Source organism: Neovison vison, chromosome 1, assembly GCF_020171115.1.
Source record: "Neovison vison isolate M4711 chromosome 1, ASM_NN_V1, whole genome shotgun sequence".
Lineage (NCBI taxonomy): Eukaryota > Metazoa > Chordata > Mammalia > Carnivora > Mustelidae > Neogale > Neogale vison.
Window position 1 is genome coordinate 290,541,432 of NC_058091.1, and position 21,329 is coordinate 290,562,760.

Genomic DNA, 21,329 nt, shown 5'->3' on the forward strand with positions numbered 1-21,329 from the left:
CCCACTGAGGCTGACGCTGCGCCAGTAGACACCCGACCCCAGGGTCCGTGATCTTCACCACAGCCCTGGGAGACACAGTTACATCCCGGTTTCCAAGTATGGTGCCTGAGGCTCAGAATGTTTCTGAGACTTGCCCAACAGCTCATGACAAGCGAGTGACAGAACAGGACTTGCCATTCAGTTCCTATAAGTCCCTGCCTGTATTTTCTGAGATGGGTGGCCCCATGTTTGGGAGCTGCTTGGGTGACTTCCTCTCCAGGGCCTGTGAGGGAAGCAGGTCACTTGAGCTAGATTTGCCCCTTCTTCATGCCTGGAAGCCTGGAACTTCATGGTTCTCTGCAGAAGCCCCCTGGAATTCAGGGGAATGGAAGACTGACACCAGGGACTCACGTAACCCCCTTGTCTCCTCCGTGCAGTGCTCCAGAAACTGCAGCGGGGGCTTCCAGATCCGGGAGATTCAGTGTGTGGACAGCCTGGACCGCCGCAGCCTGAGGCCGTTTCACTGCCAGTTCCTGGCCGGCATTCGTCCCCCACTGAGCGTGAGCTGCAACGTGGAGCCCTGCGAAGAGTGGCAGGTGGAGCCCTGGAACCAGGTACGGCCTCCACATACGTCATCCCCAGCCCCGGCCAGCATCAGTCTCTGCATTACCTTGTGAGTCTAGAAGTCAGGGGAGGCCGCATGTGCCTTGTGACAGTGACCAGCCTCCAGTCAGTGGCCCCGCACTGTCCACACAGGAGGCCGAACAGGTCAACTTGAAGACTACATTGTGTGGCTTCAGCTGTGACAATTCAGCATTTTAGCACAACCCAGTCTCCCAGTGGATATACTGGGCAGAACTGGGGTCCGTATCAGGGAGATGCTCACAGACCACTCTGATGAGAGCTTCTGAGGGCAGAGCCTCCCATGCCTCTGCTAGGCCTCTGCGGTTGAGCTGGGGGTCATGGCCAGCTCCTTCCCACACACAGTGTATTTTAGAGTTCCACCTCTCCGTTTAATGCCCAGATCGCTGTACACACAAATAAAAGGAAGTGTGTTTGTGCCTGTGTGTGCCCTCTGCTTTGTGAGGACCCAGGTTCCTCTGGGTCTTTGTCCTACTTCAGCACACAAAAGTGAAGTGACTGCTCTTCCGTGAAGTATGATGATGTCATTTGCTAGTAGACAAATACCGCGACAGCTCTAGACAGCTCCCAGACTTACCCATGCACAGTAGGAAGAAGAGAAAAAATGAACTCAGCATATTTGGAGTATGTCTATGGGCTAGGCGTTTTGTCTGTGACACATGGTGTAACACTCACAGCGACCCAAATGGTAGGCTTTATTACTTCCATGGTGCTGGTGAAGAAATTGAGACTCAGAGATTAAGAAACTTACATGAGTTCACACAACTAGAAAATAAATGGTGGGCTGTTAGTTTTGGTACAAGGCAGACTCCAGTGCCTGTGTTCTTTCTACCACAGAAATCCACCCAGTTCAACATTGAACAAAGAGTGAACTGAGGAGAAGGAGTGAATCAGAGACTATTTGCCGGAAATGGGGGGCGGGGAGGGGGGTTGGAGACCAAACCTTCCACGCGTTCTGGAAAGGAAAGTGGTGAACCACAAGTGCGAGACACAGAGTTAGTGCCAAAGCTTACAGAATAATGTCCCCCCTGCCCCAAAGTCACTTCCAGTCTACATGTCAAGCAACCATGTTGATTCCTGAGGCTCTGGACCAATACCTGCGATTTCCGGGGCAGCAGCCACTACTATCCCTTCTTTCTCCTCCTTACCGGCTTAGTTCTAGAGCACATAAAAGGCCTGCTCCTCTCATGCTGTGGACCTCCAAGCTTTCCACATATGATGAACAGCTTTCAGAATCCAGGGATTTGCAGAGGGGCCTTGTGAGAGAAGTGCATCTGCAGGTTTTTAAAGATGAAAAATCAGATCTGCCTTCTGATTATGAAGAAGATGTATCCTGGAAGCCCCAGTCAGGAGCTGTTCCCTCAAGGGCTTCTGCCACCCTCCTTTCTGAATTAGTACTCTCATTCAAGCCAGCCACACAATTGAAAGACTTCCCTCTGAGGGAGATGGAAAATGCAAAAATCATTTTGAGTGTTCCTCTGGAGCTTTTGAAGGTCTGGGCACCCTTGTGCTTTACCCTGACTACCCATGAGGCTGCTTTGTCTGTATGCACTCAGTCTGCCATCCTGAGAATACTGTGGGCCCCCTTGGACATGTCAGACGGCCCAGACAACCAGCACGGAAGAAGCCTTTCTGCTATGGGGATGTCTCTGCAGGAGAGCTTCTCACACTTTAGCATACTTCAGAATCACCCGGAGGGTTTGTCAACACACAGATGGCTGGACCCCACCCCCAGAGTGTCCAATTTGGAGGTCCAAGGTGGGTCCTCAATTTTGCATTTCTAGCAAGTACCCAGAAGATGCTACAGTTGCTGGGCCAGAGACCACACTTGGAGAAGCCCTGGTGTATACTTTCTTCACCTCCTTTCTTGGGACATGACATGGCCAGATGTCTCTGAATATATGCACACATGTAGGTATATGCATGTGTGCAGGTTGTGAGGAACCTGCACAGATTCTAGAACTGAGCCGGTAAGGAGAAAGAAGGGACAGTGGTGGCTGCTGCCCCAGAAATCACAGGTATTGACCCAGAGCCTCAGGAGGCAACATGGCTGCTTGGCATGTAGACAGGAAGTGGCTTTGGGGAGGGGGAACGTTCCTCTCTAAGCTTTGATGCTCACTCTGCATCCTACACCTGTGGTGTACCACCTTCCTTTCCAGAGCACATGGAAGGTTTGATCCCCAACTCTCCCCATCTCCCCCATCTGAAATGGGGGATCCCTTCTCTTCTCTCCTCCTATAGAATAAATGGGAAAAAACCATGTTGACCCTCGAAGTTGGACTATCGTGAAAGTAATAGATCAGTTCTTTTATTGAGCAGAAAGCACTGATTGCATATGATGATTATGTTTTCTAGAACACCACCGCTCACGTGCCTGAATATAATGGGCAAGATGTTGCCAGCCATAAATTGCTTTGTGGTTGCTGTTGTTACCATACCATAATTAAGATTTTTCAAAGTACTTTTCAAAGCTTCTTGGTGGATAATGTAATTTCCTCCTAGAAGCCTTAGGAAAGTGAGACAATGGATCTTATGTAATTATATTAGTGAGCAAAAATATGACACGTTTTGGAGTTGTCTCCCTTTAGGAATCCAGCTTGTCATCTCAAATTTACTTTTGCAAGCATGACAGTTGGTGGATCAGACCCCAGGGCAAACCTATCCAGGCCCCTATTCAAAGCCATGGACCCATTTAATTCTAAAACATTTTATAGTGGGAAAGGAGGACTAAATCCCATTTCAAGAGGAGATGAACAACACTGTATTACAAATGTGTGCTCCCTCTTTGCACTGTTGGAGCTAATCATAATAAAGACATCTACATTTTACAGTTTGGTTTCTAGATACTTGTTCCAGAAGGCAGAATGCAGATAATATAATGTCCATTCTGGAAGGACCACTCATTCAGGTTTTTAAGCAGAATTCCTTCTGTGTGACCTTCAGTTCTGTGTTACATTGAACTATGTGGCATCTTCTGATTATTTTTTCTCCTCTTCAGATCCTCAGAATGTCCTTTATTAATTTTCTTCTTTCTCTTTAATTTTTGATTCATCACTGTTATGTAGTCATTATAAGGAACCTGCACAGATTCCAATATAGACACTAATATTCTTATTGGCACTGTAGACAACAAAAATGATAATAAAAAGGTCTTCCCTTATCACTGAAAAGGTCACTCTGTGATTTTTTACCTAAACTTGTCCCTGTTCTACATCAGTGCTCCAGGTCCTGTGGAGGTGGAGTTCAGGAAAGAGCAGTGACTTGCCCAGGAGGTCTCTGTGACTGGAAGAAAAGGCCCACACCCACTGCCCCCTGCAACAGCCACCCTTGTTGTCACTGGGTCACTGGGAACTGGGACCTGGTAAGAATCAATTACATTCCCTTCTATTTATTTTAGTCTTTTAAAAAATAGCATTGTTTTGTTTTGATTTCAAAGGTAAGATATATTCATTGTCAACGTTCAGCATCTCCACTGGTTTATAGAGGGTTTCTGTACATTTTAGTTCTGGTACTCTTCTGCCATTAATACCTCTAAATCTGCTAGAAGTTCATCCTTAGCTGATGTGTGGCCAGTGTTTATGTCATGAACTCAGAAGAAAAAGTTCAAATACCTTCAGAAGACAACAGATCAAATACCAATATTATCCCAGAGGCAAAAAGCCTAAGGAAAGATGGTTTTGCGTCCCAGCACCTTGGATCCTAGGGCTTGTCCTGAAGCAATCAAGAGTGGATACACGCTGCAGCTTGAGGCTTAGCCTGATTTTGTGAGTTTCAGATCTTGTCAAACCACAGATCAGTTTGCCAGATAGCCGGCCTATTGGATGGAGAGACAAACAAAAAATTAAACTGCAAATAGGGAAAAGATTTATTGTTGTCACAAAGTTTAGTTGTTATGTAAATAACTGTATCTGTGACACTGAAAATGAAGAAAATTCTACCATAGACAGTTTCTGCCATCAATCTGATGGGTCATATCCTGGATTCTCTAGAAAATACAGTCTTAAGGCCAAATCTGATACCATGTCAAGGAAGTGGAGGTGATAGGAAAGAGGAAGGAGACAGGAAAGGAGGGGAATTGAATATAAGGTGGTACGTTACCAGACTGACCTCTTGTCTTAAATGACTGCTGTTCAGGGTCAGGGACAACTGGTTGCTCTTAAAAGAAGGTCTTCTAAAACCTGTGTGAACTACTGCCTCTTAGGGTAGTTTGTCTGGGGGCAGGAAGGGAGGAGATGACCCTATTGGCTCCTATCTCTGGGGATTATGGGTAAAACGTGTCCTCTCAGATGACTAATATCCCCTGTCATCCTGGGTTATTCATGTGTGGGCAATGGGAAGACCCCACCATGTCTCATGTCTCAACAAGAAAAGCCCAGAGTCGGGAGGTAAGAGGCACACAGCATGGACACGGGAGGTGCAGGCCAGTGGGTTGGGCTGTGCTTTCATGAAGCTGGTTACCACCTCAGTGGGGACAGATCAAAGGCCAACAGCTGGAAGACGGGGAGCCATGAGGATCTGATATACAAATCCCTCAACCATTAATATTTTTAAAGTGCCTTGTTCTTGTGTATTTTGATTATTCTGACACAGGCCATCATAGTATTTTGCTGCACATAATGCCCTCGGATATTTTGCAGCTGCTATATCCTTATTGATCCGCATTGTTCAGAGCGCTGTGGTTGCTCCTGCATGCCCATGACCAGTTCACTTGCTGGCATGTGGTCTTGGAAAAGGCTTCTGCTGGTACATCCAACTCAAGGTTGTGCTGGTCTCTGGATATCACCCACTCAAATCCAGGAAGAACAAGATGATTCATTATTGCTAAAGGGACTTTGCACATGAATCATTTACCCTGAAAAAATATTTTTTAAATGCACTGTTTATTATTTTCATAGCTTAAAAAAATGCTCAGGAGGCAAAGAAGAAAGATGTCACCACTTCATTAGATAGCCAGCACACATAGTACCTTCTGTGAATTCCCTATTTCTACTGGCATCTAATGCTGCTTCCTGATGAATGACTGAAAGAGACACTGGTGTCACTTGCAATTGTAATTTTTTTCATGTAAATGTAATTTAATCACTTTATATTTGGGCATCTCACAGTATCTCTCTCAGAAAATGAGTTCATTTCCCTTTTTACTAGAGATTCAGTTACTCCAAAACCGAATTTCTTCATCCATCATTGATTTCAGAACCTGAGAAGATAATACCTAATGAATAAATGCATGTTGCAGATTAGGCTCCTCAAAAATACCCTGGGAAGTGCCTGGAGGGCTCAGTTGATTAAGCCTCTGCCTTTGACTCAGGTCATGATCCCAGAGTCCCAGGATTGAGCCCTATGTCAGGCTCCCCCCTCAGCAGGGAGTCTACTTCTCCATCAGACCATCCTCTGAGTAGTGCTCTCTCTCTTTCTCTCAAATAAATAAATAAAATCTTTAAAAAAATGTATCCTGGAACCATGGATAACAATATAAGGATCACTAACCAAATCACATGTGATCCTTAGAAGATAACTGATGTAACATAAACTATCATTAACATATTAAAAATCTGGGCCCCCTTCAGGAACACAAAATCCCACAGAAGGTTAACAACTACAGATGGATGTTTGTAAGTCTGTCAATTCCCTGAGGCTCTAGTACCTAGTTGTTCATTGTAAAGGAAAGCTGACCAATATTCTTTCTGGCAGGAAAGATAATGATAGCCCAGCAAATGTAACAGTAATGATGTGTGAAGCATATCCTGCTCTTAGGGAACTCACTGAGAAGAACAAATTGTCAAAAACAGCCCCCTTTGCCGTAAGAATGCAGTCTGTTTCTCATTTTGGCACTTAGGTAGCATCCGGGTTGTAAAATGAGATTTTGTATGGTTGTTGTTCTTCAATTTCCAGCACATTTTTTCAATTATAATCATCTTCTGGAGTTAGTGCAGAAAGCATTAAAATCATGGAAAAACTTAAAATACATAGACTCACCCAACAGTTCTACCTATAACAATTTTTTCCCACAAATATACCATCAAACATAATCCTAGATGACAATAAAGATGTTCATTGCCATAGCGTTTGTAATAGCAATTCCTAAAAATAATGTAATATCCTCTGATAGAACTGATCAGTCTATTAATTTGTTATAGTTCAGCCCTTTTAAGAATGAGGTAGACCCATATTTCTGAGTTATAAAACTTTCTAACAACAGAAGTTCAAAATTTCTTTAGAGTGAGCTAGAAGTAACTGCTTCCTGGAAGTGGATATGAGTTAAAGTTTCCCTGAAAGTGCCATGGGTCAGAAAGTCATCAGTTGTGCATGTCAAAGATGAGGGGACTTGAAGGATGGCCAACACCTACTAAGCCAGCCTTTGGGATTGCTCTTGACCTCCAGCGCCTATAATTAAGTGAAAAGGGCAAATTGTTAGAGTGCAAGTAACACATGCAGATGGGTTGAACATATACATTTGCCTCTGTTCCCCAAACTGCATTAAATAGAAGAGGTGAAAATTAAAATGGCCACAAATCCACAAAGACAAGAGAACAGGACACAATATCGTAGGAGTCAATAAAATTTTGGAAGCTAGAAGCAGATAGCCAAACTTAAAGTTGACTTAGCATGGTAGAGAAAGCCAAGAACTGTCCATAGCAGAGATTTTCTCTGAGGCAGCTGTTGGGGGGTGGGGGGGACATGGGAGGGGGCTGGGAGTTGGGGGATGAGAGTTGGTTGAAAGTTTATAAAGAGAGACATTTGGCTCTTAAGATCTTTCCTGACCACAGCATAGAAGTCTTCTTGCTGGAGAAGTAAACCAAGATAGACCTTGGAATCAGTCATGATTGGTGAGGACAAAAGAACTTCTCTCACCATTGATTAAGTGAAAATATACACAGTACATACTGTCCTCCTTTCCTCGATAGAGCTCCACAAAGGCAGGGGACAGAGTTAGCCTCGAGAGAAAAAAAACCTACACAACATAGATCTCTTCCCGATCACTTCATATAGAGCTACCTTTCAGTAAGTGCTGCCACCCATGAAACTTCCAGTCAGCTCACAGGTACCTCATCGTAAGTCAATAGCCTAGGATTACTGGACACTGAAAAAATTCTATCACACCAAAGACAAAATAACAAACAGAACAAAAGAAACCCCAAGGAACAGAGACCTTGAAAGAAACATCAAACTCCTCTCCCCCACCAACAAACTATATCTCTTCAGAGAAACAAGAGATGACATCCATGATCTAGCTTCCTAGTACAGCTATATAAAAAGAGTATTCAGAGAATATAAGAAAAACTTAAAATTTTTTAGAATAACAAAAGTAAAAAAAGTAAGTAGAAGGATTGGGAAAATAATGTGGAGAAATCTCTCAAGAAAAGGAGAACAAGGACAAACAGAAAATATGAAAGATAAGAAAAGTAGAGGATCAGACCAAGAGATACAATATCAAAATAATATTCCAAAAAGGGAGAATAGAGATGGGATAGAAATGAGGTGATGAAAGAAATAGTAGAAGAAAATTTTCAGATTGGGAAGACATGAGTCTCCATGCCCATTAAATGCTACAAGACAAAGAAAAGTCAGGAGAGAGGAGGGCCTGTTTCTACACCAGCAGAAGTAGCACACAAATCTGACTTTCCATTGTTGTTACCATGACTGAACTCAAGGATATCTCCTGTGCACTTAGAACTGGGCCTACCATGCATTAGTAGTGAGTGCAAGAAAATTATTCAGTAAAGATGCTTACATTAGTTTTAAGACATCTAGTGGTTCCTCCTCTTCATAGATCTCCATGCCATCCATGTTGGCTGAGTGGTAGTGAACCAGAGATTTATAGCTTCTCACAGGTGAATCTTTGCTAGTCACCTGCTGAACCCTGGGAATCAACATTTCCCAACAGGCCAGTTTAAGCTGAAGAGAAACCCGGGGCTCTGATTGAATAGGCATCCAGGATTGAATGAGAATGCCATGGAGTTCAGCTAATCAGCATTAGCCCCATCCTTATTTTGGGATTCTCAGTTCTACACCAAGATTCCCTATTGTTGCTGGTTCCAAAAGAAGCGGAACTGAGTACGGAGAGAGGTGTAGCTTCTCTCTAAATCCCCAAACTCACAGTATTACTACCATTAACAAAACCCAAATTAGCCACCATGGTTCCTGCTTAATCCTCCAATAAAGTACAACATAAATTCATGCATCTTCTTTACTCACAAGTCACTTTCTTTGAGTAATAAATGCATGGACAGTGACCTATCTGCTTATTTTTGTGCTTGGCTTGGAATTAGTTCTTCCATCTTCATCTGTTCTGCCCAAGAGGGCCTAGAGCACTTCAGCACCCAGAACCAGCCCAGCCTGGCTCCATCAGACCCTTAGGAGAAGAGAGCAGGGAAGGAAGTCATTTACTTTATCTAACAGCATTATTTTACAGAGAAAGAAAGTGAGAAGTTGAGTAAATGATCCAGGACAATGTAAAGTAAGTGGAAAAGCCCATCTCTGGAATCCTGGTCCAGGACTCTTTGCCAGATTCTGGCTGATTAACTTCCCTTGTTCTTCCCACTGGCCTCTGTTGCACACTTCTATTTCTAAGGGATCAGCTCAGTAGTTGTTTCTTACTGGTTTCTGCCCTCTTGGAGGTTTTGATTATATAAGAAAGAAAAGGCAAAAAGTAATAAAACATGAAATAGATGCTAATCATTAGAGTATCTGGGGTTCACAATAACCAAAATGTGGAAGCAACCCAAGTATCCATCGATCGATGAATGGGTAAACAAAGTGTGGTATAAACAGACAATGGAATATCACTCCACCTTAAAAGAAATTCTGGCACTTGCTATAATGTACAGGAATCTTGGAGACTTTACACTAATTGAAATCAGCAAGGACCAAAGAACAAATACCATATGATCCCACTGAGATGAGGTATCTACAAAGGTCAAATTCATAGATACAAAAAATAGAATGGTGGTTGCCAGGGGTTAAGGCTGGGGCTGGGAGATGGAGGAGTTCTTATTTAATGGAAACAGTGTTTCAGTTTGGAAAGATGAGAAAGTTCTAGAGATGGATAGAGGTGATGATGGCACCACAGAGAGAATGCACTCTTTTTTTTTTTTTTTTTAAAGATTTTATTTATTTATTTGACAGAGAGAGATCACAAGTAGGCAGAGAGGCAGGCAGAGAGAGAGAGAGAGAGAGGAGGAGGAAGCAGGCTCCCTGCTGAGCAGAGAGCCCGATGCGGGACTCGATCCCAGGACCCTGAGATCATGACCTGAGCTGAAGGCAGCGGCTTAACCCACTGAGCCACCCAGGCGCCCGAGAATGCACTCTTAAGGCACTAGATACTACACTTAAAAACAGTTAAAAAAGTGGATTTTATGTTCTGCAGATATACACAATAAAAAGACTTTTTTTTTTTTTAAGAGTATATGTGTTAAGTACAGACAAAGGTTCTCACAGCCCCAGGAATCACAGGCCACTTTTGCAGGCCAGAGAACTCCCTTCGGCTTGTGGGCAGCTGCTTCACGACACTGTGGTGCCCTCTTGCCTGTGTGGCTTGAGGCCACAACAAGATCAAGCCCATTCCACCTTCTCTCTCCATCCCTCCATGGTTTTCCTCTCTCATTTCTCTTTCCTCACATCTGATTCCCAGCCCCAAGTCAAAATGAGTGCAGAGAAGCTGGATTTCTGAGGCACCAGGACCTAGACACGAAATTTTGTTCTATTTTTTCCTGCTGTTCCACCTTTGTCTACATTCTTCAGGGAACCCCATAGTAAATTAAGCCGAATTCAGTCCACAGTCAGTAGTGTAGACTCCTCCTCAATTCACATTTCCAGATGACTTAGTGCTTTATTCCCGGACTCCTTCGAGACAATTCCTGGTCATGGAGACTTTCCCCTGCTTGAGCACAGTGGCGTTAGCGACCCCGTCGTGCCGTGGGGAAGACCTGTGACTCTCCGCGCGCCTCTCTCTTTCAGTGCACCGCTTCCTGTGGGGGTGGCTTTCAGAAGAGGACCGTCCATTGTGTCTCCTCAGAGGACAATACGACTGAAGACCGATGCCTGTGTGATCACGAGCCCAAACCTCCAGAATTCCGAAAATGCGGCCAAGAGGCCTGCAAGAAGCGTGACGGTGGGTGACCGGATGACTGCTGGGCGGGGCGAGAGCTTTTCATAAATAAGGTGTCCCGTGTGAATTCATTGTGGATGGTTTTAGTCCCGTTTGGTGCCAGGAATCTTCATGCTGAAGAGGCCAGCCAGCTCCACTCAAAGCAAGCTATCACTTTGGTGAGGTTTGACTCTAACTCCTTGAGGGGTTATCTCCTATGTTTTCCTGCCTCGGAGCACACTCAGACTGATGTCATCCTGCACAGATGAGAATCTCTTCTGCTTTGTCAGAAAAGTCTGAGAGACGCGCCCGTCCTTCTCAGGAAACCCGTCAGGGGCCGAGCGGCCCTCCCTGTCAATGCCGCACCTCCGGCTTAGCTCAGGCGCCACAGAAACAGCTCTGAGGTGCAGATTCGGTGCAAGGGATCCATTTCTGAAAAGCTCCCGAGGGAGACCCTGAGGGGAGTAGGGGCAGCAGGACAGAAGAGGGAGAAATCAGGGCCAGGCCGCTGCCTCAGCCTGGTTCCACGGGAGAGCTCCGGGGGGTAAGTTGTGTGTCAGAGCCGTCTGCTCCTGAGGTCCCAGAGCTGGACTTTCACGCTCCCACACTTTTCAGCCACCGGCCAAGGGCCACCCCAGGGGAAGGGAATTCACAGGTTAAAAGCTCTCCACATGGGGAGACAAATGAGCTCCAGCAGACACTGCGGGCACTCCTCCAAAAGAGCCAGCGTCTCTGGGTGTTAGCAGTTGAAAACAGGGATGCTGGCACTGGGAAAGGGGGTCGGGGGTGACACATGAAAGTGGGCCAACAAATCTGAGGAGGGAGACCTGAGCAGGGGAGCATCCATGTTGTCTGCTACATCCAACCTCCACTTTCAGAAAGCTTCCCAGGTTGAATGACCTGTGGTCACCTTTGTCATGTTAAGTGTGTTGAACTCCAACCTGGAAAGGTTAAGAGGCCTGTTGGTGAATACATGGAGGGCTGATGGCAGAGCCGGAGTCTCAGGCCAGGTCACCTTCTCTTCACAGGCCTTGCTCTCTCGGGGGTGGAAGGAATCCAGTGTTGGAATCAGAGAGCAATGGGTGTGGGTCCCATAGTAGCCCCTTTCTATCTCTGTGACCTTGGCAAGTTATGTAATGCTCTGAGCCTGATTCCTTTTGGCTCTAAGGAGAATAATAACACAGGCCTTCTAGAGGTATTGTGAAGATTTTAAATAGCAGGTATTGAGTGGGTTTGAAAAGAAAAAATTCCATCAACAAACCAGTTCGATTACCTCCCTCGGGCACCTTACTTCATTTCAATAGACTAACAGTTTTCTGAATAGGTCCGAGCATGAATTCTAATGTCTATTCCATTGGTGTCTGGAGCTTCACTGATATGTGAGGCTTTTTTAAATTAAATTAAAAACCTAGAGAGAAGGTTTTTAGGTAGGGAGAGAGGATTTTTTTGATAGTTACATCTATTATAAAGTAGAGAATGCCTCTTTTAGATGTAGTCCTGAGATCGGGATTTAGAGGGTCAGGCTGAATTTACTCTGCCCCTCGTTCAAGAGCTGACTACTAGACAGCAGCACCTAAGAGAAAAACTCTTGAAAACCATCATGTTGGTGGTCCCCAGTGGTAGTCGTGTTCTGAAGATTCTTCAGGATGAGAGCTGGTGAAGGCTGCAGTCTGTTTATCTATTCCTTGCCTCCTTCCAAGGACTGAGGGGGCGGGTATCCCGCAGAGACCACCATTAGAGTTCATACCCGAGACGATTTTCCCTAGAGGTTGCTTGTTGACAAATCGTGCTCTTCCTCAGCACCTATTTGCTAGACCCTGACCAACTCCATGTAAACATAATGTCAGTCAAGAAACAAAACCGCAACCCAGCAACACTGAGAAGGGAAGTAAGGATGTTACAAGAGTTCTTGGAAAGGCACTGACTGCAAACTGGGGAGAGCAGGGAAGGCCTGTGGAGGAAGTGAAGGATGAGGAGACGGGTCAGGTAGGAGGTTCCTGGAGAGGCTTTTGGTTTCTGCAGTAATCAGGAAGAATACAAGGTCATGGTGCAGAAGCCTAACTCAAGCTCTCTGAAGGTCAAGGGAAGTTAGAAAGGTAGGGCTGAAGGGGAAAGCTGGAGCTTAGGAAGCATGCCAATGAGTTTGGACTTTATCTTCAGGGCAGAAGGGGCAAAGGGGCACTGGAATATTCTAGTCAAGGGTGTGGAGATGAGAACGTCATGCTAGATGCCACTGGAAGGTAGACAAGGAAGACTACTCCGTAGACGCAGCTGTCCCCACGCCAGAGATAGATGTGATATAAGCTGGTGTGGTAGACGTGCAGGTAGAGAGAAGGAAGTAGATTCAAGAGCCAATGGATGGGGAGATGTGTCAGGACTCTGTTCCGGGGGGAAGATGAGGGAGGATGAGCCCAGATTTCCAACGTGGGCCACTGAATAGAGGAAGCTACCATTCACTGGTCGTCCTATGCCCAGAGTGGGTTTGGGAATGAAGAAAGGAAATGAGTTCTGTTTGGGATGTGTTTGTTGATAGGCCCATGAATCATTTAGGTAGGAGTGCCTTGTGATTGGTTTCCTACACAGATGGGAAGACCACGAGGGAGTTTTGAGCTGGAAATTCTGAATGCAATACACTGAGGGAGAAAATGTTGTGGAAGTGATTATCATGTGCAGTTACTTTCTGAACAAATTACATTTGAGGATGGCTATCATGGACCTTACTTGAAACTCTTAAGAAAAGCTGCTAGGGCTTATTTTCAGAGGTGTAACTAACTTTTAGTTTTCCAGGTTCTTACTACTCAAAATGTGGTCTGTGGACTGGCTGCCTTGGCCTCACCTGGGAGCTTGTTAGATGTGTAGGAGCTCAGGCCTCACTGCAGACCTGCTGAATCAGAATCTGCATTTAAACAAGATTCCCAGGTGATTTGCGCACATGAAAGTTTGAGAAGCCAAAGGGCAAATTTGAGACCCTCTTCCTTTCATGTCATCTCATAACCTTCTATTGTACCATGTTTTTTTTTTTTAAATGCTAAAGTGAAGATATTTTTGATAACTACAGAGTCAGTTTATAGTACATTAGCTATAACAACTGTTCTGTATATTGTACCATGTTTTTAAAATGTTAAGGTTATAGAACCCATCAGTGTTGTGTTGATTTTTACAAAATTGAAGCCGCAACATAGGCCTCATTGACCACGTCCAGTGTTATGGGCTCTTATTATTAAATTCTACATATATTTTTTTTCAAGATTTTATTTATTTATTTGAGAGAGAGAGAGAATGAGAAAGAGCATGAGAAGGGGGAGGGTCAGAGAGAGAAGCAGACTCCCTGCAAAGCAGGGAGTCTGATAAGGGACTCCATCCTGGGACTCCAAGGTCATGTCCTGAGAGGAAGGCAGTCACCCAACCAACTGAGCCACCCAGGCACCCTAAGTAGATGGTCTTTAACTGTTTGATTGCTGGACAGTGCCATCTTCAATAATCAGAACCAGGTTAAATGCATACTTGGTATGACTTCTCTTGAAATCTCACACTGAGAAGATGATGACTAACAGCTGGCTGGCAACAGATATAAATAGCAATGAATTCCACTCATCAACAATGATCAGGGCAACAAAAGTTAATTATGAGCTTCTCTTGAAGGCCGAGCCATGCTTACTCATATAGAAACAACATGAAGAGTAACATCAAGAAATTCCTTGATTTTAAAAACCCACCACCCACCCTTACCCCCATGTCCTCTAAAATGCTTTGAAAGTAAGTCATTTAGTGCCTGGAATCTTGTCAGCCAGCCAGCCAGCACAATAAACATATGCCCTGTGTCCATCTTACAAGATCAGATATGAATTCCACGTAAAGTTTGCTTTCCTCCAGGCCATTTTATTTCCTTTACATGCCATCTAAGTTGTTAATGATTTAAATTCTAAATCAGAACTACCATTTCCATAGTAGAGAATTCATAGTAAAACCCTAAGTAGGCTAAGATATTTTTAAATTTATCCAGAAATATTTACTGACTATCAGATATATTCTAGGCATTATATTCATAATGATTAAAAAACAAAAGCAAAACTCATACATACACCACTATCCCTAGGTTGGTTGTTGTTTTTTTTGTTTTGTTTTAAATTTAAGGAATGAGGGGTAGAGAAGGCAAGAAAAAGAATAAAGAAAGTAATAAGGACAGTACATAGACCCCGAGTTGGTACAAATGAACATTTGAGTCAGCAAACTTTCTATTCTGGAATATTCTTTCAGATGAATAGGATTTCATGTTTTCATTTATTCCGCAAATATAAAGGATCACAAGATACGTCCTAGACAAGTGCTTAAAAACTGAGGCTACGGGGCGCCTGGGTGGCTCAGTGGGTTAAGCCACTGCCTTCGACTCAGGTCATGATCTCAGGGTCCTGGGATCGAGTCCCGCATCGGGCTCTCAGCTCGGCGGGGGGGGCCTGCTTCCCTTCCTCTCTCTCTCTGCCTGCCTCTCTGCTTACTTGTCCTACTTGAGATTTCTCTGTCAAATAAATAAAATCTTTAAAAAAAAACAACAACAACAAAACTGAGGCTACAGAAATAAGTAAAATACAGCTCTTGGCCTCAAAGAACCCAAACTCTTACAGAAACTGTATTTGTCAGCAATATTGAAATTGTTTTTCAACTTTCTTTGGTGGGCAAAACATTATCCTTTCAGCCTAGACACAGCTGACCACAAAGAAACAGGCTTTTAACTGTCCCTTTAAATTTCCAAGCTTGGTTTCTGTTGAACCGGCAGAGCCAAATTAGGATCTCCTCTCCAAGTTGCCCCTAATTACAAGCATTGTGTGTGCTTCGGCTGGGATCCAGTGTGCTGATGAACACAACAAGCCTTCATTGTTTTATAATAAGAAAGAGAACTGTGCAGTCAAGCCATGCCACGATGTTGGGCTCATGTCATTGTCTAAATGAGCTGCTCAACATGGGCCTGGAACACAGGCTCCCCATTTAGGCCACCACATCCGTTCTTCCTTCGAGTGCCCCACTCTCGAGCAGGAGAACCCAGGACCCAGCATGCTCCCAGGACTCTGAGGACCGTTGAAAAGCAGGCTTCCTTCTGTCATGGTTCAGGCAAGATCAGGCAAGAACACAAGGCATGATTGAGCCTCCGTCTGTCCCATGCGCGTCACCTAACCTGACAGCTGGGGGCCCGTGTGGAGCCAGGGAAGAGGCTGTGTTCAAGGAAGACCTGTCCATGTGGCCCCTTTTCCACCCCATCTCCCATTGCCAGCCAGTACAAGAGCTGCATTCCCTTGGTGGCATCCTGGGAACCTTCCCTGAAGCAACATTCGGATCCCGGTCACAACTCCATACCAGCTATGCAGTATGGGGCCAGTTACTAAGCCTTTTCAGAACCCTCCGTTTTTAAAAGAAGAGCCATACCTATAAGTATGTTTCTAGGTAGATCAAATGAAATAGTACAGAGGAAGTATGTGGCCTGCTGTGGGGTGAGTGCACGATCTGTTGTATTTCAGTTATGATTATTGTCACGGGGAGAGGCGCATTACTGTCTCGGGGCTACCATACCCAGCTACCAAGAGCTACAGAACTGAAAGCAACAAAAATGTGTTCTCACACTTCTGGAGGCCAGCAGCTTGAAATCAAAGTCTCGATAGGGCCATGCTCTCTGTCTTAGCCTCTCTTCGTTGCTGACAGTCCCTGGCTCTCCTTGGCATGTAGCTGGGTCACTTCAGTCTCTTGCTCTGTCCGCACAGGGCCAGCTTCCCTCTGATGTCAGGGTCTTCCCGTGGCTTTCTCTTCACTGTGTGTGCCGGTCTCTCCTCCTCTTCTTATAAGGACACTAGTCATTATTAAGGATTAAGGGCCCACGCTATTGTGACCTCATCTTCTTTTACATCATTATTACACCTTCAAAGAAGTGTAGAAGCCCCACCTTCCATGTGGGGCTCCTAGGTGGCTCAGTCATTAAGCATCTGTCTTCAGCTCAGATCATGATCCCAGGTTCCTAGGACTGAGCCCCACATCAGACTCCTTGCTCAGTGGAAAGCCTGCTTCTCCCTCTCCCACTCCCCCCTGCTTGTGTTCCGTCTCTCACTGTCTGTCTGTCTGTCTCTCTCTCTCTCTGTCAAATACATAAAATCTTTAAAAAGAGAAAAAGAAAAACATTTCCATATAAGGTCACATTCACATTCACCACTGCCACTTTGGGGGACACTTAAACTTTGGAGGATGCGGCTCAGCCCACAACAGGTAAGAACTTTGGGAACCTCTAGGAAGCCTTTTTTAGAATGGTAGACACCCTCGAGAGATCACACTAGAGCCTTAGCAGAAAAGGCTCATACCACCATTTACAGAACAGTTCAAGATAGAATGTAATACCATGTTTGAGCAAATATTACATAATAATGCAAGTTTGGAGACTGAAACAGCAGGGATCCATGTGGGCCAGCATGGCCAAAAGAAGCTTCATGAAGAGATGGAAGGCAGGCTGACTTTTGACACTGCCTCTGTCTTCTTCCTCTCCTGAAGTAGCCCCAGAGCACTACCATACTCACGTCAGGGAGTTGTGGGGCAGAGAGCTATGCTGCCTGACTCTCCTCCAGCCACCACCCACAAGGGCTTCAGGAGATGCTGGTTAAGAAATTGCAGCAGGTCTGTGCCACCAGGCACCCATGCTGTTCCTGCTCCAAAGCCAGCATCCTAGAAAGGAATTCTCACCTCACTCTCAACAGCCACCCACACGAAACCTGGCCCAGAAGTCACGGTAGGAATCCTTGGCTGAAACATGTATGCCTTCTGAAGCAGAGCACCTAAGAAACTTCCCTGTGGATTTTAGGAGCGATTGGATTTTATAATAGGCTTAAAGAAGAGGCCTGAAGAAGAAAAGAATCCGCAGTGAAGACCTTTTGGGTTCTACAAACACTGTGTGTTATCAAATCCCAACTGCTGTTTGAACCTGCAAACAAAATAGGACTCTGACAGCTAACCAAATACGTTTTTGTTTCTTCACAGAAAAACAAGGTGGTGTCAAGGGAATAATGAGCTCTGAGGAGATTAAAAGCTTTTTTTTTCTTTTTTCTTTTTTGCCTTCATGACCTGAGAGTGAAAAACAAACAAACAAACATAAAGAGGAAAAAATACCTTCATGGTTTTTGGATAAAGAGGACATTACTTCAATTTGTGAAAAAAGTTTTTCTTCAAAACTATTCAAATCTCCTCTGTAAAAAAGAAAAAGCAAGGCAACCAGAGCTCGGAGAGGCACTCGGGCAAACTTTGAAACAATTTCACTTTAGAGAAGGAAAATCTGCTCTTCAGGGCCTTAGTGAGTTTCTTCCAGCTCAAGAGTCCGTGGACTAGTCCGGTCTGAGTATCGCTCCCAGAATGTGTGTGCTGGTGGTCCCTGAGAAAGTCCCCACCTCGTGGATAAAGAAATCAGGGCCAAGGGGAAGAAAAAACAATGAGGGACTTACTTGCTTAGACCTGTCAGAGTAGAACAAGGATTAGACTCTAGGTAGCTCACTGGATGCTTGTTGTGGGAATTATCTACATATGTTTTGTTCTTTTACCTACACAGTCCATTTCTGGAGGGCAGTGATCACATTTCATACATCTGTATCCTCTGCTCAGAATCCGCTGGCTAGTCAGCTAGCTGGGTTATCATCTGGTGCTTTGAATGATATGATTGATAAAAGCATAAGCTCTAGAGTCAACATTGTCTCTGTTGAGCTCTGGCTATGCCCCTTACCAGCTGGGAAACATTGTGTAGGACCTTAACTTCTGTAGGGCTCACCATCCACGTTTGTAATAATGGAAAGACTCCTGTTGGCCTGATAGCCCTGCTGGGGAGACTACGGAAAGCAGTGCTTGTGAAATATTGCATTCAACGATCGCATGAAAATACTGCAGAGCCAAACACCTCTAAACCCAGGGCCTTAAAACTACAATCATGGGTGGTTAGCTCAGCATCTGTGGGTCAGCTAAGGTTTGGCTAACCTAGCTTGGCCTTGGTTGGCCTTGGCTGCAAGCTGGAGGTTCTGTCTAGGTTTGCTCCCTGTGTCTCCCATCTTCCGTGGTCCACTAGCTGCACGAACCAGGTCCTTCTCCTGGGGACAGCAGAAGCTCGTCAGGGCAGGTTCACTACATTGCACTTCCCAAGGCCCCATAGGGATCATCCCTACTGATACCACATTGTCCAAAGCAAGTATTAAACTGAAGCCAAAGTCAGGCTATGAAGAGTTCACCCCCCACCAGGCCGCCATGGCAAGGGTGGGAATGTATATGGAGCTATGTTGCACAGGAGTGAAGCACTGTGACTGATAATTCAGTTCAACACAAACACTTTGTACCTTGTCTGTTCCATAATCATCATTCAGTGGGTGTCAACTACTATGGATTACTATGAAGCCTTTCTGGGTAGACCTGTAACATCTTCCATTCATAGAAGTTGTGCTCATCCACTTACAAAGGATAATCTTTCTTTTTTAATGTTGTTTTTCTTATTTTTCTCTCCTTCCACAGATTTACTTTGTACCAAGGACAACTTATCAACCAGTTTCTGCCAGACACTGAAAACCATGAAGAAATGTTCTGTACCCACTGTGAGGGCTCAGTGCTGCCTCACATGTTCCCAGACACACGTCGTCCACACCCGAAGGCCAAGAAAGCCACAGTTGCTCCAAAACCCCAAAGCATTCTAAGTCCAGAAGCAAGCCACCCTCCACCACAGACCACAGCCGCCTGCTGACTGACTCTCCCGTGTACTAGCCCCAGGGACCACTTCATTGAAGTTTTTCGGGTTCAACTTTGGTTCAAAACAAAATCCACTGTGTTCTATTCGCCACAGAATGGCTTTGCGGAAGGCATGGGATAACAGTGCTTGCTACTCCCCGATAGGCCGGTGAGATATCCAGGAAGTTTAGGCATCTCCTGGGATGGGTTCTTGGGAAAGGTGCCAAATTAGGTAAGTCAGTGACTGGTATCTTTTTCCCCCTAAAAGTAAAAACAAAGACCCCAGGTTTTTCCCAGACTGCCTCAGGAGTATCTGGAAATAGAACCACATGCATCCAGGAAACAGTCTTATTAATTTACCTTGGTGAAATTTTCCTTTTTTTCCTCCCTACTTGGGGAAGATGCTGTTTAATATGTCATGGAAGAGCTTTCAGGAATATTCCTTTAATTCATCCAGGCGAAGGCAACTTTCTTTAGTCAGTACACAACTGGGGCAAGGAGAGAAGGTGCTGGCTGTGTCACTCAGTCCCCATAGACTCATCATCTGGGCTGTTAAGACTCCCATGAAGAAGAAGGAGGAAATGGTCAGAAACTATAGACTTTAATAAAGGTAAGGGATTTAGCTTAATTATAGGGAAGACATTCTGACTCAAGGATAATTTCTATGGAAATTCTTAAAAAGGAAATGAACAGATATTAATTTCTTGCCAGTGTAAGAAAGAAACACAGACCTTTATACTTACCACTTTCCTGGCAAAGACCTTTCCTTTGGGGAAGAGCAGAGGAGTCTTCCCATCTGACTTTTCCTCTCCGGCATGTTCCCTGCCTCAGTCATCAACTCAGAGGTCCAATTGTCTTTCTCTTACTGGGGGTTCACACACAACAGCAGCCATAGTCAAGTCCATGGTTGCAAGACACTCCTGCCTACCCCAGGACAGAAAATGGGGCTCAAGATCAAAATATTTCAGAGAACCAGTTAAACTGTATTAAGTACAAGAACTTAATACAAACTTCAGCCTTGAGAAAAAAAACAAACAAACCCATAGCTCCAAGAGAGGTTAAATAGGACCCCAGTATACCCAGTAGTTAACTTTTGAAGGTCTGTCCCTTAGGGGGAGCAGGCAAGTCAGAAGAGTCCAAAAAAGTAAATGAAAGTGAAAATGCTTGTTCTGGCTGTTCTCACCACTGATTAGGCAGCTGTGGTCTCAAATGCAAGGCAACTTTCCTGGTTTGTCAAGGGAGGCATTTACAGAGAGCGAGGATGGGGGGTGGGGATGGGGCCTTCAGGTCACGAGCAGCTTGGCTGAGGCTCATACACAGGTAGATTGCACTTACTGTTCCCCGTGGAGCACAGAGTCCCTTGGCTCCCGTGGATTACCTATCCGTTCAGCAGAATGGTGCTATTGAAAACCGGTGCTAATATCCAGAAGGGGGCAGAACTGATAGAAACACACAAATGGATGTACAAGTGGACAAGTCCATCCACGTCTGTCAAACATGTAACGGTATTGCCGGCCAATGCCAGTTCTATTGCTTGGACACTAGAAGCTTAACATTGTTAGTATGATGTGCTTTTTATTTTTTTTCCAAGCCATTAATGTGTATTATTCTGGTAAATTCCTGTGGAAAATAAAATACTGAGGTTGGGATGGAACTTAAGAGAGAAGAAAAACAGGACAGAAACAGCCATGTTTACCTGAAGTGAGGGAGTTTATTTCCCGATGATGAGGTTCTTGTATTCTCTGTCTTTAAAGGCAAGCACTGCTGGCTGCTGATAGTCTCTGGTGACATGATGGTTTTAGAGAGGAGAGGCTTAAATGGTTAGTGACGTGTGTGGTGGGGGAGAACCTGGTTTTTTCTAACGACGCAGTTTGCAAAGACTGTTCCTAGAGTGGAG

At 44.8% G+C, this 21,329-nt stretch overlaps 1 protein-coding gene across 1 annotated transcript in view; it reads left to right on the top strand.

The window, feature by feature from the left end:
* The window catches only part of ADAMTS12 (ADAM metallopeptidase with thrombospondin type 1 motif 12), a 286,218-nt gene extending 266,225 nt beyond the window's left edge, over positions 1-19,993 (top strand). Inside the window, exons 21-24 of the mRNA XM_044233048.1 lie at positions 417-593; positions 3,839-3,982; positions 10,579-10,732; positions 19,223-19,993. Coding sequence (XP_044088983.1) covers positions 417-593; positions 3,839-3,982; positions 10,579-10,732; positions 19,223-19,401 — 654 coding nt within the window. The 3' untranslated portion in view covers positions 19,402-19,993. The remainder of the gene's footprint in view (positions 1-416; positions 594-3,838; positions 3,983-10,578; positions 10,733-19,222) is intronic.
* Positions 19,994-21,329: the final 1,336 nt, after the last annotated feature.